At 38.5% G+C, this 27,367-nt stretch overlaps 1 protein-coding gene across 4 annotated transcripts; it reads right to left on the bottom strand.

The window, feature by feature from the left end:
- On the bottom strand, window positions 1-27,367 carry tmem106ba (transmembrane protein 106Ba). Of its 4 annotated transcripts, none has more exons than XM_078238295.1 (8): window positions 27,178-27,367; window positions 23,036-23,268; window positions 17,588-17,651; window positions 13,392-13,551; window positions 11,323-11,463; window positions 10,821-10,870; window positions 5,599-5,652; window positions 1-2,108 (listed from the first exon to the last, which is right to left on the bottom strand). In XM_078238295.1, the coding sequence occupies exons 2-8, from the start codon at window positions 23,253-23,255 to the stop codon at window positions 1,952-1,954; spliced, it is 846 nt and encodes a 281-aa protein (XP_078094421.1). In that variant the 5' UTR covers window positions 23,256-23,268; window positions 27,178-27,367; the 3' UTR covers window positions 1-1,951. The 4 variants fall into 4 exon arrangements, with proteins under 4 accessions (XP_078094421.1, XP_078094439.1, XP_078094430.1 ...); XM_078238313.1 differs by having other exon boundaries at window positions 27,185-27,365; XM_078238304.1 differs by having other exon boundaries at window positions 27,190-27,362.

Here is a 27,367-nt window from a genome sequence, read left to right as displayed (position 1 = left end):
TCAGCCTTTAAAAACAGTTTATTTGGAGTTAAAGTAAAATGTCCCAATTTCTAATTCAGAAATCTTAAACAACTTAATAAATTTATATTAGCATCAATATTTTCAGTTCAAAGTATTAGACCTGAGGCATTAACAAAACATTAGAAGTTCAGGGGCTATCTGCAAGCATTTGCAATATCAACACTAAGCTGCACAAAAAACTGTGCAAAGACCCAAAGTGCCAAGAACAGTGAGATATATAAGCTAAGGGGTTTAATCACAAATCAGACTATATTCAAATTTAATTACAAGAGATCTTATCGGAAATTAAAATAATTTGTTAATTCAGATTAAGCATTTTCCTGTAAATAAGTTTAGACTTCAGTTATCAAAACCAAATATGCAACCACAATAATAAGACTGATGGATATCATAATTAACTTACAAAGATCATAAATATCTCAATTTGCATGGTCAACGACAAAACACTACCAATGAAAAGATTTAGCATAATTCTTAATACTGCAATTCAGGAAAAAAAGGGGCAATTTTTGATTTCAGTAAAACAGACTGGTAGCTTTTCATACACACCTGATATTTTCGTTCTATTGCAATTAATAGAAAGGAAAAATCAGGTAACATGTATAATTGGCACTTGATCCACTATGGCAAGTTTGTCTCAAAGCCCCTAATTTGTTTGGAGATAAAAGTTGGAGGTGGAAGGACAATTTAACTGTACCTGTATTCATTATTACAATTATCTGTCCACAAGTAAATCTAATTCACCATGCCACTAAGATGGCTGGTTTTATTTTTATGTCATCTAAACATAACAAGTTTTGTCAGATGTACCACAGATACCCACCAAACCTCTATAATGTCTGCTATTCAGACTTAATTTTCAGTTTTTCCCAGAATCTGACAAAGTTCTAAACATTAAAGTGCATAATGGTGAAATGTCAATGGACATCAGTTACTGTACTTAGAAATAACAAATGTCAGTTAAACAATGGGATTCAATGATCATTAGACTCAACTGCATGCTCAGTTGTTACAAGCCATGGGAATATGCTTTCATCACATTACTAAAACAAGGCAAGCAAGCTAACTTCCATTGACAAAAATGTTTGAACAGGTTTCATAGAAATTACAATTTTCATTTAACTGCACAAGATGACTGTTCAATTAATTGTAGGCAAGTTCAAGCAAATATCTCAATTAAAATAATAGAACAATGGACTTTTCTGTTTGATGACTAAATGAAATAGCTGGTTAAGTCATGAATTAAACTACTGATGCATGACTTTGCTCAATGAACCTTTGCATAACCATTCTAAGAATGACTCTAATTCTCACCTAATATTTAAGATATCAAATCACATTTTCTATAGATATAAACCTGTGATCCAAAGAACAATCTAAACGTCTGATGCTGATCAGTCTTGCATGGAATCCATGTTTTTACTGTTTTAAGGTGAAATTTCCCTCAATCATAACATGACCACATTCTTAAGAACAAGTGACAAATAGTGCGTCCAGAATGAATTTTACGATAATTCTTGTTAGAATTGTGAAAATGTGATATAGTTTGCACCCCCATCCATTATGCACAGAATTGAACCATTGCAGAAGCAGCTCAAACTTATTCTTCCAATAACCTTTAATGTACTAACTTAAATAATCTGTCAATATAGAGAGTTCATTCAACAAAATAAGCACCAATACAGAATATAGCTCACCTGATAAAAGCCTGTTTAAATATTTCCTTGAACAACCATATGAATGTGGAGAATAAAATAACCAGTTTACTTTAACCTAGTTAATATATACTGAAACATCATGCAGCCATTTGTACAGTTACAGTCATTAGTTTTCAGTTATAAATCAATTCACTTCACACGTATCATTTAGAACACCTAGTGCGCCTGATTATTGTACTAGCAATTTGTTAGTTACTGACAGCTTTTATATTCTAAGCACTCAGAGAAGGTGAATTATGTAGCTGTGCAAGGTTGAGTTCTTCTGATCTTTTGTAATGATAGGTGGTATTTCTTCCACAATCCACATATTGATATCTTTCAAGTGAAACCTGTTCTGTATGCCCAAAGTAGGATGTAGTAACAGTTGCTCTGAAAGGAGAATAAATCATGGTGAAACAACCTCTAAAAATATGAATGTAATTTATACCAATTTTAAATGTACATAGATCCTAATATCAAAAGTCGACTTTTCTCTTCATTTCCTTGTTTTGCTTGGCACATATTTTCTTTACACCTTTTTAAAATGAATCATTGCACAAGAACAAGAGTCATTAAAGAATAGGTATGAGAGCGCAAATACAGTGTGAAAAATAATCTTTCTGGATTTCCAGGTTGAACTCAATGTTAAAACAGTAGGCAAGTTACATATATCTCATTGTTGCAAATTAGAGACTCTGGTTTAATTGAACCATGGTGGAAAGCAATATATTGACAGCCTAAAATGTGCAATGAATGAACGTTTCAAGTTGTCAGCCTTGTACCTCTTTTTATTGTTCCAGTCACAACCACCTTCAGAAATAAGCATAAATACGTATCTGCAAATCAAGTTATCAAGGTGGCTAATTAGCACTTACCACAGCAGCTAGCCGAGCCTTTACCTTGGGGTGGCACGGTAGCACAGTGGTTAGCACTGCTGCTTCACAGCTCCAGGGACATGGGTTCGATTCCCGGCTTGGGTCACTGTCTGTGTGGAGTTTGCACATTCTCCTCGTGTCTGCGTGGGTTTCCTCCGGGTGCTCCGGTTTCCTCCCACAGTCCAAAGATGTGCGGGTTAGGTTGATTGGCATGGCTAAAATTTCCCCTTAGTGTCCTGGGATGTGTAGATTAGAGGGATTAGCGGGTAAAATATGTAGAGATATGGGGGTAGGGCCTGGGTGGGATTGTGGTCGGTGCAGACTCGATGGGCCGAATGGCCTCTTTCTGCACTGTAGGGTTTCTATGATTTTCTATGATTTCTATGATTCATTGCTTAAATGTTGCATAGGAGTATTAAATAAAACATACTTCCTGTAATCTTGGTAAAAGTTTTAATTATTACATCCATTTTATCTCTTTTAGTATGAGGCTTGGCATGATGCTTGAATAGGTGGTTTATTTTGGGATATCTTTACAGTAAAAAAGTCATGTGACCTGTTCAGCAGATTGCCTGACTAACCCCTGGGTGGTTAGAATGTCTGAGGTCAAAGGATGGTTTGGATCATTTTACAGGGAGGAAGGTGAAAGGTATTTACGCTTGGACTTAATGGCAACAGTCTGAGTTTGTAATGTGTACAATCTAGTCTCCCCCCAAGTCCCGGAAAGGTGTAGGCATTGGGTTGCAACAGTCGTAGTGTAAATTGTCAATTTACTTCTAGGTGAATTTACTTAAGGTGAAAAGGGATTATAGATCAAGGATTGGCAATTACTATTTCTACCTGGATACAAGGTTAAATATCTTTCACACTGCCATATGAAAAAGGGCAGAGAAAGCCATTTCTGAGATTAAGTTACAAGCTTCCCTACAAGTCAATAAATACTTCAACAGAGTTCCGTGCAGTCAGCCAAGAGACGAAGCTGCTTGGCTTTGTGAGTTACCACAGCTCAATTTGGGAGGGAGACGCTCTCAAAAGCGCAAAGACGTACACTGATTAAGGATTTTGGGATATTCTTGCTGGCATGGGCAAAGAATGAATCATTGAAACAAGCTTCACTACTGGTGGTGAATTTAAGTAGCTCTCTGAAAACTGAGGAATGTATCTGGTGAAGATGGTCACACAAAGTTACTACTGAGTAAAACCGGGATATGGGAACCCAATGGAAGCTGGGAGCAGCTGTGGACTGTAATTCTGAGAAGCATAATGTGTGATATGCACACAAGGGAAAGTTCCTATCTGTTGTTTAAAATATAAGCTGCATATAAAAAGTGTTCTTAGCCAATAGTGCTTTTAATCATTTGTTGCAGTAAAAATTTTAAAACATGAAATCTTGTCCTGTTATTTCTTCAGCTATCAACTGAAAATTTAAATCTCTTTTTAAAAAGATTATAGATCTATGGAGATCAGGGTGGATACAGATGGGATGTTTCCCTTTGTGGGAGACTAGAACTACGGGACATAATTTAAAAATAAGGGATCTCCTATTTAAGATGGGAACTAGAAGCCTTTGAATCTTTGGAACTCTCTTCCCCAGAAAGCAGTGGAAGCAGGGTCAATTAATATTTTTAAGGGAGAGGTAGGTATAGTCTTGACTAACAAGGGGCTACTCCTGCTTCTAATTTTTATGTTCGTATGAATACCGCAAAGATGCTTTCTTTTGTGGGATAGAATAGAAATAGGGGCACTGTTTAAGAATACGAAGCCTCCATTTTAAGACAGAGGGGGGAGAATCCAGAAAGGTCGTTAATCTGTGGAATTTTCTTCCCCAGAAGTTACTGGAAATGGGTCACAGAATTTATTCAAGGTTAAATTAGATTTTTGAAAGGCAAAGGATCAAAGATTATGGATGAGGCAGAGAGAGAAGAGAGACTTGAATGTGGAGTTGAGATCACGACCAGATCTGCGCTGCTCTTATCAAATGGCAGAGCAGGCTCAAAGGGCCAAACTGCCTCATCCTACATTCTTATATAACAATGATGATAATATGCTTGAACAATCGTACTGTTGTGGCCTCAAATCCAACTAAAGACTTCAGTACACAATCGAGGCTGACACTTAAATTTAGGAGTGAGATAGCACTATACAAGACACTGGCAAGAATTTTTAGGATGGCAGGGTTTTCCTTCTCGCCACTTGAGGACAGCACGGTGGCTGGCACAGTGGTTAGCACTGCTGCCTCACAGCGCCAGGGACCTGGGTTCGATTCCCGGCTTGGGTCACTGTCTGTATGGAGCTTGCATGTTCTCCCAGTGTCTGCATGGGTTTCCTCCGGGTGCTCCAGTTTCCTCCCACAGTCTGAAAGACATGCTGATTAGGTGCATTGACCCGAACAGGCGCCGAAGTGTGGTGACTAGGGGAATTTCACAGCAACTTCATTGCAGTATTAATGTAAGCCTACTTGTGACTAATAAACAAACTTTAATTTTACTTTAGGAGTCAGTGGCTAACACATTGCTGCCAGGAGTATTTAAACACTCCTTAGTCAGCGTTAGACGCCTCAGAGAGTTAGTCCCAGCAGTGCCAGAAGCTGCAGAGGACAGATCTGGGACTGCTAGCAGTCTCCAGAGTCTAAGTTCTGGGAGTCCAGGACCAAGTAAGGTGGGCGGTCTCAGGATAGGGATGGAAGATGGAGGCACTGCTCCCCCTCCCCTCTCCACCTGAGGCCCGAGCAAGGTTACTTTCTGGACTTTCCCACTGCCGTGAACTCCGCCCACAAGGCTAAAAATTGAAGTTGGGTGAGAAATGGCCCTTAAATGGTCATTAATTGGCTGCTTAAGGGTCTCAATTGGGGCAAGCCTCACCCACCACACCATATTAATTCACAACTTCCCAATTTCTGAATTTACACAACATGGATTTTGTTTACACATTTTAAAAGGAGTGCAAAGTATGTTTTACATCAAACTCATACATTTAATATTTAGCATTCTATGCAACATACTTACTGCATCATAATCACGATGTTATGTACTTTGATCGATGTCAGTGTACAATAGTCACTATAATAATGAAGAAATAACACTTTAAGATAGTAAACAATCTCAATTTAAAGACATTTTCAACTAAAACACAAATTGTATTCTGTTGGAAAACATTGCAATCAAATAATGTACATTTGGTCTGGCTGTTCTCCCTCTTCGGCATTTAAGACTATTTACATCCACTTGTCTCAGAGGGATCAGCTTCATTAGCTTTCAGTTAGAGCTGTTGTTATAGTTTTGCATTTCATCAGTAGTTAGCACTGGAGCTCAAATTCTGTGTATTGATTTGGGGTTGTTGATGATTGATACTATTTTATTCACAAGTGATTTAGATGCAGTATAACCCAGCACAAATCAATTCCTCATTAACACACCTCAAACTTTGTGGGCCTGATTGGGATTACTGAAAGTTCTTCCCAAGCTTGCATATGATAGTTATATTTCAACTGACAAACCTGATACAGAATGTAAGCTGATATTATCTAGACTTGTTTTTAAAATGAAAACACATTGCTAATATACTTTGCCCAAAAGCAAAACACCTAATCAAGTTAGGATTGTTTTTCAGTAAATGGAGCTACAGAACACAAGGTATCCATGTCACGGCTAAACAAACAACCAGATTAAATGAAAGAAAGATAAAGTTCTTGCTGAATTTAAAATTAACACCAAGCATTCCCAAGTAATTTCACTGTTTAAATGTCAAGGTTACCATATTGCATATAAGCAACATTGCACTACTTATTGCATCTGGCTACAAGTTTATAATATAAATTTCTGTATATTAAGGATTTTTGGCTACATACTCAGCAGTAAATAGCTGCTGTTGTCCATTCTACATGGAGTGGATTGTTTGCAGAAATGCAACCTATTTCTGCATGCAGCAAGATCTGGACAACATCCAGGCTTCAGCTGATTTACTTACCAAGCGTCAACAAATAATTTAACAGCAAAGTAAATGGCAGCAAGATGACGAAATAGAGCTGTTGGCAAAATTAAGCTATTTGATTAAAGGAGCAACGGCTCCAAAATTGGCTAAAGGGCAGAAAGCAGAGATGGAATGAATGGTTGTTTTCAAACTAGAGTCAAGTGTGCACTGATAACCCCCAGGGGTCAGTGTTGGGAATGCAGATCTCTCAATGACCTGGTCTTAAGTATACAGGACTTAATTTCCAAACTCTGAAAATGCAATAAACAGTGAAGTGAACAGTAACAGGTGGACAGGAAAGTCTGGTGAAATGAGCAGACGCACAGAATTGAACAAAGTAATCTGAAGTGATTGATTTTGATAAGAAACAGAGAAAACAAAGTAAATGGTATAATTTTAAAGGGGCGCAGGAACAGAGACTCTCAGGGAGGAGTTACTGTAGCGGTAATGCCACTGGACTAGTAATCCAAGGCTCAGGCTCATGTCTCGGTGTTCAAAATCCTGAGTTTAGGTAGTGTCAATGAAGGAGAACATTTCCAGTGACAGAAATGTCAGTAACCTGTGACTAGCTTGAGGGCAATTAGCAAAAGAAGCAGAGGCAATACGAGGGAGAAAGTAAAATCTACATGTTATGATCTAGAATGCATTGCTGGAAAGGGCAGCGGAAGCAGATTTGAATGATAATTTTCAAGAGAGATTGAATAAATACTTGGAGGAAAAAATTGCAGAGCAATGGGAAAAAGAAGGCAGGACTAATGTGTATTTTTTTTTTTAACAACAGCCACTACAATGGGCCAAATACTGTCCTATGTTATTCGAAAAGGCTGTAAAAAGAAGCAATATATATCTAGTTTTATCACAAGAGATATAGAATATAAAAGGCAAAAAGTAATGCCAAGCCTTTAAAAAAATCTAGACCCGAGTTAGAATACTATATTCAGTCTTGTGCTCCACACGTAGAACATTGAGACTTTAGATAGGGGACAATGCAGATGGAAGAGAATGCTCCCTGGTAATGAGAAAATACAATATGAAGAAAGACAAGAAATTCTGCAGCTTTGTTCTAAAAAAATTAGACAATGCAAATCTGGGCGTATATAAAAGATGTTGAAATTAAGAAAGGATAAGATAAATAGAAATAGACTTTTCCAACAGTTGCCATGCTGAGATTAAGGGGCCACTGATACACAATCAAAGGCAAGAGATTTAGAACTGGGAGCAAAATAAACATCTTTGAGATTTGAGACGGGTGGAACTCAGTTCCAAAGTTAGAAGTTGAAGCATTCAGAATTAGAGATTGGAAGGAGCAAAAAATAGAGAAAGGGGATAAGGGGAAGGAGAACTGGGAAATTCAACTGACTGGGACTGTTAGCTTTTGTGGAAGGCAACTGCTGACATGTTTGGACCAAATAGCCAGTTTCTACATTGCCCATAAAAAATACAATAGGTTGGTGGTGCATGGCTGAAAAAGAGAGACATGTCTATGTCTTCCATCTTGTACTCACCAGGACAGATCACAAACAACAATTCATACTGTATGAGGAGAGAATGCCGACTGGTTGGAAAATGGACTCTAATTGGTAGAGGCGTTGCTATGGAGAGCACAGCAGGAAATAGTTAATTGCCGAGCATGCAAGAACATTTTATATATCTTAATAGGCTCTATTCTGTGCTCAAATTCATCTTCGAAATGGAGGAGTCAAATGAACTCCCTTTCTTTGACGTGTGAGGTTAGAAATCTGTCAATGGGTTTTGCTACTATCTACCGGAAATCAACCTCCATTAGTCAACAGACATGCTGGGATTCCTACAGTTCACGCGCTAGATGTTTGACCTCATCAGCAACCTCAAATGGCACGAGCCATTTGCTCATCATGCAAGCTTAGTGCTGAAACAGGGATGCATCAAAGTCTACAGGTTGCAGGACAAAGGCTGTTGTGATCAGATCGTTGCTCCCTATATAACGTGAAAACTCAAACTGGCTGAAGGCCACCATTTTCAGTCCTGAAAAGTACCCAGTCTACCACAGATTGCCGTGGAAGGGCAAGATATCTCAAAAGTTCAGCAACTAGTTTCATACTACTATGCAGAATACTATTTTCCACTAAAAGGATGCCGCCATCAAACCAAAAAGATATTCTGCCTATCACACAAATGACTTATCTGATATATGAATGTCAATGCTGATGTGATGGTAACTACGCAAGCCGTACATCCCAGTGACTGGCGGTCGGTATCAAAAGCATGTACATTTGGCCGCTTAAGTAACTTCATTGCAGTGTGAATGTAAACCTACTTGTGACTAATAAATAAACTTTACTTTTAAGTACCAACTGCACCCAACCAGTCCATGTCTGCAAATCTCAAAACAGCAATGAACATTAGATGTGATTTCATGATTAGATAATATTTGCTAAACAGTCCTGATTGTGCTAAGAATTACACTGAAAACCAATTTAAGATCATCAGTCAAGCTTGCAGCATGGCTCATTTAGGCACACCAGAAGCCACAGATGTTCACACACACGGCCTCACCCTTTGCAGACAGGAGGGGTATGTCTACACATTGTAGCTTTATCAATGAAACAAAAGATTGCAGAATTTGGTTTATTCCCCAAGGCAGGGCTTGCCTGGTTTGAATTTGAACAATAGCTTGGCAGTTAATTGTTCCCTGCTGCACTTCCCCATGGCAACACCTCTACCAATGGCCACTTGCCAAATAATCAGCACACTCTTTCCACGCAGTATAAATTGTTGGTAACCTTACGATCTGTCCTGACAAGTGCAAGACAAAAAGCTTCGACAGCAAGTTTTCTTTTTGAACAATACTTGTGTAAGTTCCAAATTGAAAGAAACCTAGCAGTCTTTGTAGACTCACTGTGTCTGCTTACTCATAGAATCCCTACAGTCCAGGCGACCATTCAGCCCATCTGTTACTACAGAACAAAAAAAAACCCAAAGCCCGTAGATTGGTTAATCATACAACCAAAACAGTAGAATACAAGTCAAGGTTAAATTGTGATCACACTGTACAATGATCTAGTCAGATAATACTGTGAATATCATATTTAGTTATGGTCACTAGGAAACAAGAGAGACTTTCAAAGAGTCATGAGGCTGATCTTTAGGTATCAGGGTCTTAGCTATCAGGAAGGATCAAAGACTTGCATTTTCCAATCTATAAAGGTGACAGCCAAGAGATGACCATTATTTGTGAGAAGTTAACTCAGCAGATGACTAAACTGCGAGTAGGATAAAAGGTTACAGCTTTAAAACTATTAAATTGCAAATTAGGACCAATATGAGGAAGTTATTCTTCATGCAGACATGGCTCAACACATAATGGATTCCAGGGTTTAGGGCAGCACAGCAGCAAGCACTGCTGCCTCACAGAGCCAGGGACCCGGGATCAATTCCCAGCTAGGTCACTGTGTGCGGAGTCTTCACATTCTCCCCGTGTCTGCTGGGTTTCCTCCAGGTGCTCCGGTTTCCCCTCTCAGTCCGAAAGATGTGCCGGTTAGGTGCACTGGCCATACTAAACTTTCCCTCAGTGTACCTAAACAGGTGCCGGACTGTGAAGACTAGGGGATTTCCACAGTAACTTCATTGCAATGCTGGTGTAAGCCCATTTGTGACACCAATAAATAAACTTTAAACATTAAGAATTCTATTAGCTTGCAAGTCAAATCAAGAAAAATAAGTACTCTAGGAAATGACATTCCTAACCATACTCCAAATTCTATTAAATTAACATTTTGAAGATTTTATCAATTGACTGGGAAAGTAATTCTCACTTGATGTTACAGAACTTGAGTATTGCTAAAATAAGGGAACATGCGGTTGAAGCTTTCCAACTTGCACATTAGGATAGATGCAAAAATGCCAAATTTCAAAGTAAACAACAATTTATACTGCGTGAGAAAACGGTGCTGATTGATTAGCAAGTTGGCTGAGTGGTCAGGACATTGTCATGGTGAAAATTTGGCATTCTTGTATTTATCCTAATGAGTGCAAGATGAAAATCTTCAATAGCAGCTCTCTTTTTTCAGCAATATAAAAGCAATTTTCTTCATGATGCATTTTGCTTTATATGAATTTTACCTATATCAATGCTTCAAGTACACAACATTCAAAACTCATTCATCAGGCTTTAGGCCAAGAAGTGTCTAATGTTTGTTTGCCAAATTACATTAACACTTCCACAAAGTTAATTTAAACAGACAAGTTTTCATAACCATTTACATGCAATGCTACTTACTACATGTAGTTCATTTGGTCTCCGATTACAGTATGAACAGAGTAGTCAATCTGTAAAGGAAAGTAAATTAGTGAAAATATAGGTTAGATACAGCATAAGGCTCTTTTTCATTATGCTTGCTACAGAATGAAAAATATTCTATTCTGGCATAATTTGAGAACAGATCCTCAAATTGGAAGATTACTTTCAACAATGGATTCACATAGTACAGCAGCAGATCCCACATCACTAATGTAATATTCTTACAAAATAAAGCAGTATATATGAAATGTTTTGTAGAGCAAGGATAGTTGCCATCTTTATTGGCATACAAAACAATAGCCATTCAGCACATGCATGCAATAGATTGTTGAAAATCCCTTATATACCAGTAAAGTCACATTTCATTTAGGAAAATGATAACACAAATAATTCTATTTCTTTCATTTCTGGTTCCAGAAGAAAAGAATAGGATGAAGCAAATTTCAAAAAGGAGGAATAGTCCATTATTAGTAAAGATTACCTGCTTCATGTCTAGAGGCCCAATTTTTGTAATATTGCTTATCCGTGATTTCCCAATGACTGTTTTCGAAAACTGCACTTGAGCACTAATGTTTGCCACATTCACTGAGTAGAAGTTGTTATTAGTAATGTTTAAAATGCTCTGCAAAGACAAAATAATTAGAATGAGAAGCAATTTAATTCCAACATATCCTCTTAATATACAAAACTGTTGCAACATACAACTTGCACTTTCATGATAGAAAATGACTATTAGAATTTTGTCTTCAGTTTCAACTTTTCACAGGATGAAATTTGGAATTACACAGCTTTAATCATGGAGTTGTAATTCAGTGTGGCAAAAACAAGTACTGAGGCACAAGGCTTTCCAATGGCTTGTTGGATAAATATGCCATGTAATGATTGCGCAAATTCACATCATTAACAAGGTCCAGAGTTAAATTACACATGCAAGCGCTGTGGGGATATGCAACAGGTTGCCTGTAGGAAATGTGAACCTTTTTATACTGTTTGCACCTTTTAATATTTTTTCTTGTATGTTTGTGTGGGATGGAACCTTTTCACATGCATTTTTTAAAAGACCCTGGTTGCAGCAGATAAAAAATAGATTTGGGAAAGGTTCTTTGCACAGATTTCTGAGGGGAAAGGGGGTTAGAGCTTCCAGTCGCCACTCGAGTCAGTGGGAGGCAAGATCCATTTGAACTAGAACACTGACTGCCTTCTTTTGTTGTGTTTTTTTTTGCTTAATAAATTATCCTGATACCACTGCATCACACGTCTCCTTGGATTAAATTTATTATCTGATCTCTGAACCTCTTACAGAACTTGGCATTCCTCAACTCAGGAAAAGATGAAAAACTATTGACTCAGAGTTACTAGTTCTGATTTGATGCATGTGTAAAAGCAAGTTTAATCCCAGTAGGTAGGCCTTAGTGAGTATAAGGACTTCAGCAACACTCAGGTAGCAAAGTATTTCCAGGGATAACATCATTAAAAAAAAATCAATGGTGCAGATAGGGATTATGCCACAAATCCCAGAAAATTATATTCTTTCCTCCTTAAACAAAGATTTCACAGATCACCAAATACAATCTAGACAATCCAGCAGAACCAACAATCAAGTATTTAGACAGTGAAATTGCCCAGAATCAATAACAAAGAGTTTGATGGGATACAATCCATGCCAGTCAATAAATTGCTTATTTCAAAATAAACACAAACGGTTAGGAAAACGTATGGCCTAGATTAAAGATATTTTCTCCCACTTCTCTCCACCCCGCCCCCGAGTGAAAGGAAGGATGAGAAAAGAAGGGAGATTGGAGCAAAATACTTGTAAACTTCAGGTAGTCTGGGGAAAATAGTTTGGAGAGGGAGGTTTGACAATTATGCAGATAAATTTTAATGTTGCTAGCCACCCATTGACTTCATCGCAACAATGATGAATGTTGACAAATTAAGGACATGTTTTGAAACAATTGCCAACCAAGGAATCTGCAGCAAATGTTTGGGTTTGTTATTTGGTAAATTCTTGACCAAGGTAACAGGTTATAACAATTTTGGAATAGACCAAAGACAACACTTTTACCCGTGAACGTGAAAGATAATGCTCTAGAAATTCAAATCACTAGAGCTTTCCCAACTCAAATCAAAGGGCAAGATCTGAAGAAAAAGCATGACAGTGTTTAAGAGCTCGTTCTGCCAACCTATAATACAAAAGGATAGAGATCTCATCAATTGAACTGAGATATTTTCCTGCACTAAGGAAATAAAGAAGGATTGCAGACAGGCTCTCCTGTTCTCAATTAAAGGATTAAAAGAGAGTGGGAGCAAAATGTTTTGGCATATATTCAGAATATTAAGCTATTATCTAATAAGGAATCAGATTGAAATATAAGTGCAAGCAGTAACAGCTGGATCAAGAGGATCTTTTCTTGAAATGGTGTGGATGAGTCAAGAGACTCTTATTTAAAGAATTACAGCATTAGTATAACAAAAATTACAAAGTATTCATTAACTGTATTTTTAAAAGAAAAATGTCAAGTTTCACAAATTTAACAGCTGAGGGCTTACCGTGATGTTGAGATAAACTACCCGGTTGACTTGGTCATAACTGACATAAATGGACTTCACACCAACATAACTCACATCAATAGATCGTGGGAAGAGGAAAAATACTGCCAATCCAGAAAGCAGCAAACAAAGAACAACTGATGATGTCACATACAGTTTTCTGCAAAACATAATTATTTAAATATTTAAAAGACAGCATATAACGTTGTGATGTTCATTGGTTAAGCTAAATTAAGTGAAAGTTCAGTATTCTCTGATACATTACATCCATCAGTAATCAACTAAGTTACAGGTGCTGTCATTGTATCATGTTGTCAGTGCTCAATTGTTGATTTGTTGACCCACGCTTTGTTCCATGCATTTATCTATAAATCTATTATATATTACATTTGGTTTCAATTAAATATCAAAGAACCTGCAGCAACTGTTAACCTGTAATCCCACAAACTGGTCACTGAATTCCCACAAACTGCTGAAAATTCCTTCAGAAAGCTTTTTTGTTTGTAACGTTTTTTCTCTAGCAAGTGAACTGTCTAATGCTCAATGATGTAAACCGTTTTAAGAAAAGGGACATAAATTAACCTCAAATGCAGCTTGCACTACCACACAGACCACACCGTGCTGTAGACCATTCACCAAAAGGGATAAGTAGTACAGAACAGGGCAGCACGGTAGCACAGTGGTTAGCACTGCTGCTTCACAGCTCCAGGGACCTGGGTTCGATCCCGGCTTGGGTCACTGCCTGTGTGGAGTTTGCACATTCTCCTCGTGTCTGCGTGGGTTTCCTCCGGGTGCTCCGGTTTCCTCCCACAGTCCAAAGATGTGCAGGTTAGGTTAATTGGCCATGCTAAAATTGCCCTTTTGTCCTGAGATGCGTAGGTTAGAGGGATTAGTGAGTAAATGTGTAGGGATATGGGGGTAGGGCCTGGGTGGGATTGTGGTCGGTGCAGACTCGATGGGCTGAATGGCCTCTTTCTGTACTGTAGGGATTCTATGATTCTATGAGAAGGATGAAATGATTTACAGAGAAAAACAGAAGAGATGAAATGGAGACAAAAGCAGAAGAGAGCAGCAAACAAACACAAAAGGGATAAGAGTGACTACATTCTCCAGTTTAACCAGGGCAACACAATGGGAGGTCATTGCATCAGTAGCAACAACCTAAAGTCATTTCCAACTTCTTAAATTGAGTCAGGTCCAATCTAACGGCAATCACACTTTCAACAGGAGAGAGGCAGCACATCAATGAAATTGTCCATTTATTCAACTCCAAACAAAATACATTAACACAACATCCAGTAGCAACAGCTCCAGACACAGACACCAGGTGATGCTTAAATCACAAACTGAGCATTCCAGTGCTCCTCCTCAATCCTACATCCGAGACCTAGGCTTGAATTTGACCACAATGCAAAAAAAAACCTCCCAGCATTCTCCTCAAAAAAACCTCACTTCAGAAAGGCAAAAGAAAATCACAAAATGCACCATTAATCTAAATGTTCCCACTACCCCTAACAAATTCCCCACACTAACATAGACCCCAATTGCCAACAGGTATGCAACTGAAAAACTCCAATGGCTGATGCACCAGTGTAGCAGTGATCAATAACAGGGCCTCTCCCCAACCCCTTCCAGCCAAATTTGAATGTAGATACTACTGCCAAAAGCAATCACCTATCAAGATCCTTCTAATAACCCTACTGACTTTTATCTTCTCTCACCAATAACCCATCCCATTGATCCAATCACCTACGGGACCATCAAGTGCCTAAAAGTCCAAAATCTTAAAACGCTTGCCTTCCCTCCTCATGGATACAATGGGAACGCTGCTTCCAAGTGCTCTATCCTCTGGAAAATAAAGCTTAGCCCAAGTCCCATTGGAGAATTCAGACTCCAGTAACCTTTTTCCTCAGTTGACCAGTCTTTTGTGTTCTGAAAAGTAACTACAGCAATAGAAACCTCAAAGCCATCCAGACCATTATGTCCTACAACTTCAGCGAACTTAATTTGAAACCATAACAATAACTCCCAGACACAAGATAGGCAACCTAACTCGAATCCAAAGATTCTGCAGAAACTTCTACTCTACTGTTGCAACATCCAGGTCTGACTGTTGTTATTTTGGAGTTTCAGTTCCTGAAACTCCAAAATAACAACTGCAGAACACCAAAAAGGAACTAGAATGCCTCTCCTTGAATGTAGGTTTAAGAATAAGGGGTCAGTCATTCAGGACTGAGATGAGGAAGAACCTCTTCACTCAGACAGTTGTGAACTTGAGGAATCCTCTACAACAGAACACTGTTGTGGCCAGTTTGTTAGATACGTTCAAGAGGGAGCTGGACGTGGCCCTTGCCCTTGTGGCTAAAGTGATCAAGGGGTATAGAGAGAAAGCAGGAGTGGGATATTGAAAGCGCATGATAAATCATGATCATATTGAATGGTAGTACAGGCTCAAAGGGCCGAATGGCTTACTCCTGCACTATTTTCTATGTTTATATGAAAAAAGAAAAGCACTGTAAATAAAAATGGCCCATTATCCAGGAATAAGGGAATAGCTAAAATTGGATAGGGTAAGGCCCATCAGGGGTACTACAATTTCCTGTCACTTCCCAATGTATCAACTGTTTGGTCAATACCATGCCATTTCACAGATGCCATCATGTATGTTTCTCCATCTTGTGATATAGCCTTCAGGTTGTTCTAGCTCCATGTTCTAAAATTCCACATCTTCCTACCACACTCTCCCCCAACAGATCATTCAAAATGTACCTCACTGACCATGCCTTCAATCAACTCCCATTTCCTACTGGTACTCGACATCCAATTTCACTTTTGTGAATCATTTTGTCGTTATACATTTTTTAAAAATGGTATAATAATACAAATAAAGGATAAAATACAGGAAAAGCACAGAAAATCCATCAGTGTTGGTATAAAGACAGATTAGCAGTTCACAGCAGTCAGCAGACATTTGATTTAGGACACTTTAGAATTGATAATTTAGTTCATAACAGAAAGTAGTCACATGATTATAAGCTCTGATGTATGTGTTTATTAAATAGTTCTAGCTATAGAAAAACTAGACTAGAGAGATCTGTTATTTCAACATAAATTCATACTCGGAAATTCCATTGGTATTATTTATCTTGTTTAATCAACTGCAATTAAACAAAACAATTCTGTATCTACTTTCAAATTTGTTGAAATTATTAAAGGTTAAAATAAGCCACAATTGCTACTTTCCACATGACAAAGTCTTAAAAGCAGCAGCTTTCTATTACATGTCTAGCTGATCAGACTGATTCAATGAACTCAAAATAAGTTATTAACATACAATTCATGTAATCTAGATCCCTCCCAGAGGAAATTATATGAATTTCACAAAATGTTTTGCTTTACTAGATTTCAAATTGAATCTGCTGAATTGGCTGATCTTGACCAAATCTGCAGTAAAATTAATTGGTTTCAATTTATTTACGTTTCTCACAAGATGATGATATCAGTAAATCATGCTGGAAGTGTCAGCAATGATTCCCCATATGGGAATAGCCTACCAACACTCATGTTAAAACAAGAATGCTGCCACTTTGGAAAGATTATGGGCAATTGGCACTTATGTACGGGTGTCTGGAACTCACTGCCTGAAAGGGCAGGAGAGGCAGAAACCCTCAACTCATTTACAAGGTATCTGGATATGCACCTCAAATCTATAACTAGCAGGGCTACGGTCCAAATACGGGAAAGTGGGATTGGGCTGGGTGGCTCAATCTCAGCCAGCGCAGACACGTTGGGCCAAGTGGCCTCTTGCTGTACCGTAAACTATGATTCAATGTAATAGTACCCCAATTAAAAAAAGCTCCATGGAGGCAAAAGGAAATTAGCTTATTCATTTCAAGTCACAATAATGTGTCAGCCAAGCTCCTGTGATTCTACTCAGACACTTATTGGGATATAGATCATTGTATTTTGTAGACAAAGACATAAAAATTCTTAAGTCCAATTGATCAACAACGTTAGTATTTTCCTTAATGAGGGAACTTGGCAAGACTGTATGAACTTAAGACATTGATGTAGCTCACACCTTTAAATTTCTATTTCGGTAACTTACAATTCAAAACAGAACTTTACACAAATATCCACACAAATTCATGATAACAAAGCATACACTATTTCCTAAATATTTTAAGAGAACCTACGTTCGCCTTGGTCTCAGTCTCTGATCACTATAAGGAATCAAGGCCACAAGCTGGTTTTCTTGATCTAAATGAAGAAAGATGATTTAATTCAGGGCAGAATTAGAATAAGGTAATTTTCGCTCAAAACCAAATGAAACTTATTCAAAGGAGGAAAGGATAGTTAGTGTTTCCTTAACCATGTGCAAATTTATTATATTTTAAAGATGATATTTCTAATTAGCAGCAGCATTTTTTAAAAACACTACTCGAATGCAATCTGGAAGTGCCCAAACTGGGAACAGTTAATATAAATCAGTTACTAAAATATCTTGGATCAGGCTCAGCACAAAGGATTGTATTTTGAAGTATGCAGCATCAGATCATCCATGACTTTTAATTCAGTTCCTTTACTACAACATGTATAGCAACACAGTAAACTTATCAAGTAAATCTGTGGGTCTACACTAGTAAATTACCACAAAGTCTGTGAAAACCCAAGTAGCTCACTAGTATCCTTCAGGAATGCGTATGCCATGTCCAATCAGCTCTAATTGTAACTTTACTATCAGAAGGAAAACCTTAATGCCCCCAGGGATGGACAGCTATATATAACCTTGCCATACTTCACATATACCAAGAATTAAAAATTAAGAAGCACTTCAGCGATCTGAGACATCACAAAGCAGTCCAAAAACCAAGGGATTACCTCTGAAATGAAGTAACTATTGACACAAACAGTAATTGGTTATTGTTGGCCAGTACATTCCACAAATGTTGGGTGAAGGTGCATACAAACCACCAATAGCCAAAAATAGATTGGTGATTGCACAGGTAGGCAGGCAGAGATCCATCTGTCCACTGTTACTCCCAAAGATAGTCATGTTTCACTTTGGGTGGCCTGTGTTTCCATAACAAGTTTAATATGGCATTTTAGAATGCTAATAGCAGGTTCACATAATTTAATCTCTTAGCCTGTAAAGGTGATGGTTTATTCATTTTATCTGCCTGGTGTTCCATAAATTGACAAAAATACGTCTTAAGCTTCAGTAGGAAATTATACTCAATTGTACTCTCGTTCGGGTTCAAAGGAAAATTGTTAATCATGTTTAATTATGTGGCTAGATGTAGTCTAATTGACTTTGAAAATAATACTCCTGGATAACCGAACATTGTTGTAAAAGCAAAATATTGTGGATATTATAAATCACAAATGAAAAACTGGGCAATTTAATCCAGGTGAAGGAGGTCTTGCCTGCTAGCTGGAGATCCAAAGAGAGCCCTGTGTTACCTCTGTTGAGAAGGGCCGCCATATTAAGTGTCTCTACTTAACTGGCCAGCAACCAGCCTTACCCAGGATCTAGGACCCCAGTGGCTGAAATTTCATTGGTCAGAGGCTGGCAGCTCTCCATTACAAGTACTGCCAGTGGGAACAGTGGCAACTACCAGAAACTCTCTCATAAGAGGCCTAGGATCGCCAAGGGGCCCAGGCCACAAGTGAGTGAGGCCCTTAACAGCAGCTATCCAGTTGGGAAGAGCATTAAACAATTATTGGAGCCTGTAACAAAGGAAATGCAATAATTGTGGAGGACTCTAATCTTCACACAGACTGGGATAATCAAATTGGCAATAATGGTCTAGAAGATGAGTTTGTAGAATGTTTGTGACACTTCCTTGGAGCAGTACATACTGGAACAGACCAGAGATAAAGTTATCTTAGATCTAGAATTGTGCAATGAAGTAGGGTTAATTAGTAATATCATAGTAAAAGATTTACTGGGAAATTATGACCATAATACCATTCAATTCTGTGAAGTTTGCAAGTAACATATACCAACTGCACACAAAAATCTTCAAACTTAAACAAAGCCAATTACATAGGCACAAGGGGAGAAAGCTCTAAGGTTAATTGAGTAAGTAGACTAAAAGGTATGGAGGTGAATGAACAGTAGGAAACATTGAAATAAACAATTCAAAATATTCAACTAAAATACATTCCATTGAAAAACAAAACTCAGCAAGAAGGACCTGTTAATCACTCAGGAAGTTAAGGATAGAATTCCTACAGTGCAGAAGAGGTCATTCAGCCCATCGACTCTCTGACAGAGTATCTTACCCATACCCTCCCTCCCTCCTGCCCTATCCCTGTAACCCCACACATTTCACATGGCTAATCCATCTAACCTACATATCCTGGGACACTAAGGAGCAATTTAGCATGGTCAATTCACCTAACTTGCACATTCTTGGACTGTGGGAGGAAATCCATGCAGACATGGGGAGAATGTGCAAACTCCACACAAACAATCACCCAAGGCCAGAATTGAACCCAGGTCCCTGGTGCTGTGAAGCAGCAGTGTTAACCACTGTGCCGTGCCACCCCACGATGGCACAGTATTGGATTAAAAGAGGCTTATAATGTTGCAAAAATAGCAGGAAGTCTGAGGGTTTGGAGTATTTAGAAACCAAAGAGCCACCAAAAAAATTCATTAAAAAAAGGGAAAAAAATACAAATGAACTGCTCAGAAATATAAAAACAGATTGCAAGAGATTTATAGGCATATAAGGAAGAGAGTAGCTAAAGTAAGCGCTAGTCCCAAGAAGCAGAGACAGGAAAGAGAACAAGGAAGTGGCAGGGATTTTAACAAATATTTGTGGTCTGCTTCACAGTAGCACCATATCAGAAAAGACAATATCCTGGGGGATAAAATGAGGACACTAATATAAGCAGAGGTAAAGAATTGGAGAAACTTAAGGAATTAAAATTGAACTTGATAGTCTACACCCTGTTGCACTGAGTTAGCTGCAGAGATAGTGGATGTGCTATGATTTTCCAATATTCCTTAGAGATTCAGGAATAGTTCCATTAGATTGGAAGTTGTCAAATGTTACACCACTTTTCCAAGGGAGGGGGGAAGGTAGAAAACAGTGAACTTCAGGCCAGTTAGCTGAACAACAGTTGTTAAGAACATGCTGGAATCTATTATTAAGGAAGTCCTAACAATGCACTTAGAAAAGCATAGTACAATTAGAATAAATCAGCGTGGTTTTACAAAAGAGGATAGAGGAGTGGTTAACAGATAGACAACAGAGTGGGCACAAACGGGGTTTTTTCAAATTGGTAGGCAGTGAATAGTTTTTTTAAAAGTTCATTTACAGGATGTGGGTATCACTGGCTAGACCAACAGTTATTGCCCATCCTTGTTGCCCTTCAGAAGTTGGTGGTGAACTGCCTTCTTGAACCACTGCAAGTCCCCATAGTGCTGTTAGGAAGGGCTCCAGGATTTTGACCCAGCGACAGTAAGGAACAGTGATATATTTCCAAGTCAGGATGCCAAGTGGCTTGGAGGGGAACATCCAGGTGGTGGTATTCCCAGGTATCTGTTGCTGTTATCCTTCTAGATGATAGTGATCATGGGTTTGGAAGGTGCTGCTTAAGGAACCTTGGTGAGTTGTTGCAGTGCATCTTGTAGATGGTACACAAGGCTGCCACTGTTTGTCGGTGGAAGGATTGAATGTTTATGGAAGTGCCTCAAGGATCAGTGTTGGAGTCTCAGCTATTTTCAATCTAAACTAACGACTTAGATGCAGAGGCAGAGAATAATGTATCTAGGTTTGCTGATGATACCAACCTAGGTGGAAGTGTAAGGCGTGGGGAGGACGCAGAATACTGCAAAGAGATACAGACAGATTAGGTGAGTTGTCAACACGATGGCAATGGCGTTTAATACAAGGAAGTGTGAAGTTATTCACTTTGGTCGTAAGAATAAAAAAAATACTTAAAAAGGTGAGAATCCTGATAAGTGTCGATGTTCAAAGAGACTTGGGTGTACAAGGAACACAGCAAGTTCGCATACAGATGCAGCAAGCAATTAGAAGGCAAATGGCACATTGATCTTTATTGCAAGGGGATTGGAACACAAAAATAAAGAAGTCTTGCTGCAGTTGTACAAGATTTCGATGAGACTGCACCTGGAATACTGTGCGCAGTTTTGGTCTCCACATTTAAGAAAGGATATACTTGAATTGGAGGCAATTCAGCAAAGATTCACTAATTGGTCCCTGGGATGAGAGGCTGAGTAAAGTGGGCTTATATTCTCTCGAGTTAAGAAGAATGAGGGGCAATCTCATTGGTTCACTTCACAGCACAACATCTTGCCTCTGAATCAGAATGTTGTGGGTTCAAGTCCTACTCCAGAGGCTTAAGCACATAATCTAGGCTGACTTTTTCAATTTAGTGCTAAATTATCAAAAATGCTATTTTTGATGATAAACCTTGGCCACACTGCTTGGTCAGGTGGGCATAAAGATTTCATTGCACAATTCAAAGATGAGAAGAGAGTTCTCAGCATCCAGGCCAAGACTCATCCTTCAATCAGTACTACCAAAAAAGATTAACTGGCCATCTCTTATCATTCACTTATGTGGAATATTGCCATGTGCAAAATGCTTGATGCAATGACTATATCTTGAAAGTAATTTGTTGGTTATGAAACCCTTTCGGAAGCAAAAGGTGTTGTATAAATGACAGCTATTTGCGAAGAAAATTAAAAACAGATTTCTGAAGCTTGAAATGGATTTCCTACCTGAGTGACTTTAAAGCAAACTATGCTATGACTGCCAAATCACTGAACATATTTAAGTTTAAGATAGAAAGATTTTTGAACTATAGGAAATCTGGGAGTGTGGGAAACAGGCAGAAAAGTAAAGCTGGGTTCAAGATCAGATCAAGCCATATTATTCAATAACAGAGCAGGCTCAAGGGGCTTTTTAGCATATTCCTGCTCCTAGTTCTTATATTGCCTGTGATATTCACCAAAGTCTGATAAAGACCAGTGAAAGTCAAAACACATTAGAGGCCTGACCCTCTATTATAGAAGCAGGTTTCTTTAGGAACAAATAATTTCAGGTCTGTTTTATCTGTGTGCATTTTATCCACTGAGGTTGTTAATTTTCCAGCCAAAGGATAATAAACTGGAAAACATCTTTAAATTGACAATTTTAAGCAAAGAAAATCTCATATTAAATCAAAATTTAATAAAATGCATTGAACTTGTACACACCAACAACAGTTTAGGAACATACCCAATTATAAAATCTGTGAAGGATACCTTAAGTACAGTGTAAAAGAGATATTATAAAATAATGTTTTTCAAGGCTGCCACTAGATTTCAAAGTTTAGAACATTTTTGAAAATTAAGCTCACAAATAAATGCCAAGACAGCATGCTGAGATGTTCAATTCTATCTAAGCCTGCAATTTTTGAAACTTAATTCTGTAAATTCAGTTGTAGATTATGTTCCATAGACAGCTATGCCTTGGCAATGGCCAAGCAGAACAAATAAAGCTCTTAATTACTGTTAATGTGAACTGTTTCACTTCATAAAATACTCGTCCAGTATATGTCAATCCCCAAATTCCACAACCATGAAAGTCTCAAAAATATCAGTGAGAACATTCAGAAATAATCACCTCTTGGAATTCTTCCTGTCCCTTGACACGATGGGCAGGTAACACTGTCTCGACCTGTGAATTCCACATAGGGAAACTGAGAGACGTCCCCATTTCTGCCAGAGTCTTCATCCTGATTGGTTGAAATATCCAGTTTATCCCTGTCAGTTATTGATGTGCAGGACTCACTGCCTTCGCTCATGGGTTTGTGCAGTGATAAACGAGATAGATGTTTCCCCATGGTTCAATAATCACTTTAAAAGGAAAAAGAATGAAAGCAAGTAAATTTACATAAACATGTGAGCCAGAAGCTCTACCTATAAATCCAGTAGCAAATAAAATCTTAATTTGCATCGCTAAAATTGAGCTTCGAAATGAAACATAATTAATGCCCCATCAGGACAAATTTATAAAAACCACAGTAACACAGGAGCATTACTATGACTGAAAACCATTAGGACAGCTGTGTCAGGCGACATTATTCAAGTTTAAAACATCAGCTATTGGCAAATTAGGTTCTCACTGCAACCCAAAATACTTGGCTGTCATTCTTGAAGCCAACTTTCACCTGGCTAGAGGTTTGTTTAAGCACTTTAGTATTGTGACAACATTTTGTGCAAATAGCCAAGCAGCAGGCAAATTCCAAGTCTTAACATAGTTAGTTGCTTTAAATTAATTTAAAATACACATTTTCTAAACTAAAACAATTAAGTTCAGTACTTAATATGTTGAGATGCCCCCAAATCCTGGACTAATTCGCTTCTGAATTTAGTTCGAAGTTTTCTACAGAAATTTGCCTCGAGCCAGAGCACTTTAAATTAGCATTATCAAATAAAATATGATACTGAGTCACATAAGGTGATATCAGATCAGATGACCAAAAGAGGTCAAAGAGGTAGGTTTGAAGGAAGGAAGGGATTAAAGGAGGAAAGCGAGGTAAAGAAGTTGAAAAATGTCAAAAGGGATTTCCAGATCTTAACGTCCAGCCAGATGAAGGCATTGCCTCAATAGTGGAAAGAAAAGAACACATATCTTGAAGGATTGCGGGCTGGAGGGATCGGAAGGGACAAGGCCCTGGAGGAATTTAAAGTAAAGATGAGAATTTCAAAATCAGGGTGTTGCTTGTTCATAAGCCAACCTAGGACAGCAAACACAGCAGTGTTAGGTGAACTGGACATAATTCAGCAGATTAATCATCAGAGCGAAATGTTCAAAAAGGAGAAAAGAGTGGCTGCTTAACACTCAATTAAATCTTTTATTTCCAGATAAGAGTTGAAAATGGCAAAATAAGTAATTAAACAAAAGTTTCCAACATAAGTAACCACGGGAGGAGGTGGGTGCAATCAGGTAGTCGTACCCTTGAAAAGGTTTGTATAGAAATCCATAACATTAAATTTGAATTGTTTATGAGCATCTGAAACCAATTCTCAACTTGTAAGGAACAGTGATACTGCATGTTATAACAACAGAAAATACTGGAAACACTCTCTACAGATGCTGTCTGACTAGAATTAATCTTTCATTTTGATGACCTTCATCAGAACTTTTATGAAAGGCCACGAATCTCATTTGTTAACTCTGTTTTTCCTCTTTTCTTTATAGATACCATTCTGCTTTTATTTCAGATTTTGGGAATGTATTTGCCATCTGTATCACTAAATGCAAAATACCTTAATGCAAAAGGAATTCTATTTGTTTGAATAGTGAACATTACTTGAGAGATTCAAATCATCTGACAGCAAAATCCAATTTGTCTCAACACTTCTGAAGGTAACAAAACACAAACGGAATACTTTGCAAACAAGGCTGTGCTAATTTGTGCTGACAGTACGACAATAATCATAAAACTCAACTATACTGTGGACTGTGTTTGACCAACAAAAGACCATTTTCACATAGGTGTTAAACATTCAAAAATGGTATGTTGCGATTTAGAGTGGTAATTGCAACTCATTACTGTGTTTCAACTAAGCCAATAATGAAAATCTGTTATTTTCTGGAGGAAACACTGAGGGCTTAACCTCTCTCTCACCCTCAAGCTGCAATATATTAACACAGAAACTCAAAAACTGATCTGCTGCCTCCTTTCTCCCCTTTCCCCATCATCAGAACCAATGAAAAACTCTTCCTAAAACACCAGAGTATTTAGGTCTGCAAAGAAAAATGTCAAACAAAGCTAAATAAAAAACTGGTAAAAACAGAAAATGCTGGAAACACTCAGATTATGACAGCATCTGTGGAGAGCGAAAGTGTGTTACCGGGCGGGATTTCATGGCTTTGCTCCAGCGAGACTGGAAATTCCCACCAGAGGTCAACATGGTGGCACAGTGGTTAGCATGCTGCCTCACAGCTCCAGGGACCCGGGTTCAATTTTGGCCTTGGGTAACTGTGCGGAGTATGCACGTTCTTCCCGTGTCTGCATGGGTTTCCTCCGTGTGCTTCGGTTTCCTCCCACACTCCAAAGATATACGGGTTGGGTTAATTGGCAATGCTAAAATGCCCCTTAGTGTCAGAGAGATTAGCAATGTAAATTCATGGGGTTACAGCGATAGGACCTGGGTGGAATTGTTGTCGATGCAGCTGAATAACCTCCTTCTGCACTGTAAGAATTCCATTCTATGATTCTAGGTCAACGGGTATTTCCATTGTCTGCCCATCACCCGCTCAGATTCCATGGCGGGCGAGACAGTAGAATTCTGGTGACTGCTTCAGGTCTGTGACCTTTAACAAATCATAAACTTGATAATCCTTTCAAATCGTCATCGCAACAGAAGAGTACATACAGGGAAAATACAAATAAACATATTTTAAATGTCTTTTGACAGGAGAGAGCTCTGATTTAGGAAAAGATTGGACTTTAAAGTAAAATCAGATTTAAAAACTGGTCAAGTTTTCTATAATGGTTGTTCACATAACAAGGTCAATCACAATATTGTGCAAAGCATATTTCAAACAGAAGTTCAGGAGAACGCATATACTCAATTTATTGTTCCATGTATAGATGTCTGTACTTTAAAATTTTAAAAGGATAGTGCTGGAAATAAGATGAAATGAAAGAGTTAAAATAGTCTGACCGTAAATTATAGTCAGAGTCCAAAACTAAAAAGAATCAAATAAATATGTAATAAAAATATTTTATATTGTAAAAGAAAAACCAAAGCATAGTCAGTTGAAGAAATGTGAGATCAGGTAATAGTTCCTAAACTTCAAGCAATCTAAGTATTAATCCAGCTAATACTGCAAGAAGCTACTTGGAGACATATGTCATATCCTTCTGACCGGTCAGGTTGCCAGAAGACAACTCCCACCCAATGGACCAGTATGTTAGTTAGGGTAACATTAATACAGCTAGTAGATAGCTGAGCAAGTCAAGGCGAGCATATATTTATCGAAACACAGCAAACTATTATTTTGAAATATTGAATCTAATTACAAGTTGAGTGGCATTTTCGGGTTGCAATTAAAAAGTAACTTCCAAGCTCAATTTAAGGTTGGGAATATTGACTTCTGGATCCATAAAGTATTTATTGTTCCTAGGATAATTTTAAATGTTTAGCAGTTACAAAAGGGACAAACGTGCATGAAGCAGTAACTCAAATGCAACTGACAAAAGACACCCACATTATTTCCTGTCGCATCAGTAAATATATCACTGTGTACAACTGAGCGCACTCATCAGGTTACGGAACCAAAGGACACAACACAAATGTAAACAGGAAAGCCACTATTCCATACTAAGTATTGCCCCATTAAAATTGGAAGCTGGGAAATAGCGATTTAAGTATCAACCCTAAAATTTAGAAGCCTTTCAAAGTTTATCGGGGAAACATGAGCACAGGATGTCGCAAGTCTCCCGTAAATTAACTTCATAAGGTGTCCAGTGGAATATTTATGCGCCGCACAGGTCGGAAAAATAACAATAATGCATTAACAGAAATGTCTTTCCCCTCTGTCATATTGCATGCTCCTCACGCGTGCAGTCGTGCGCATCCTTTGCAGAGGGCGAGGAGAGTGGCTGCCCTGGGGCGATGCACTTGCACCGAGCAGGCCAGGCTCGCGCGGACATTGTTCTAGAAAAGCTCACGCTCTGTCTCGGGGGGCGGGGGGTTGCAACGGTCGGGGGGCCAGAGGCGACGCCGTCCGTTTAACCCGTGTCAAATTACCTCTCACCTGACCTTTTCCTCAGCTCCGACACACCAACGGCTTGCTTACTGCTTGTCCGGAGGCAGGTGGGATTTCGCTGCCGCCGCCGGGTAAGTTCGTTTATTTTTTTTAACAAACTCATCCACCGCCACCGCCACCGCCGCCCACCGTGTTTACCTTTCTCTCCACGTCCCCAATCAACGGCAGCAC

This window comes from Mustelus asterias, chromosome 2 (assembly GCF_964213995.1).
Source record: "Mustelus asterias chromosome 2, sMusAst1.hap1.1, whole genome shotgun sequence".
Lineage (NCBI taxonomy): Eukaryota > Metazoa > Chordata > Chondrichthyes > Carcharhiniformes > Triakidae > Mustelus > Mustelus asterias.
The sequence above is the reverse complement of the archived record's forward strand: the minus strand, read 5'-3'. Positions and strand labels throughout refer to the sequence as shown.

Excerpts from the sequence above, each read along its gene's own strand:
- tmem106ba (XM_078238295.1), bottom strand. The coding sequence starts at position 23,255 with ATGGGGAAACATCTATCTCGTTTATCACTGCACAAACCCATGAGCGAA. Across the intron at positions 13,552-17,587 it reads AGACTGAGACCAAGGCGAAC|AAAACTGTATGTGACATCAT; the intron begins GTAGGTTCTCTT and ends TATGTTTTGCAG. Across the intron at positions 5,653-10,820 it reads GACCAAATGAACTACATGTA|TGACTATTGTACACTGACAT; the intron begins GTAAGTAGCATT and ends TCATTATTATAG.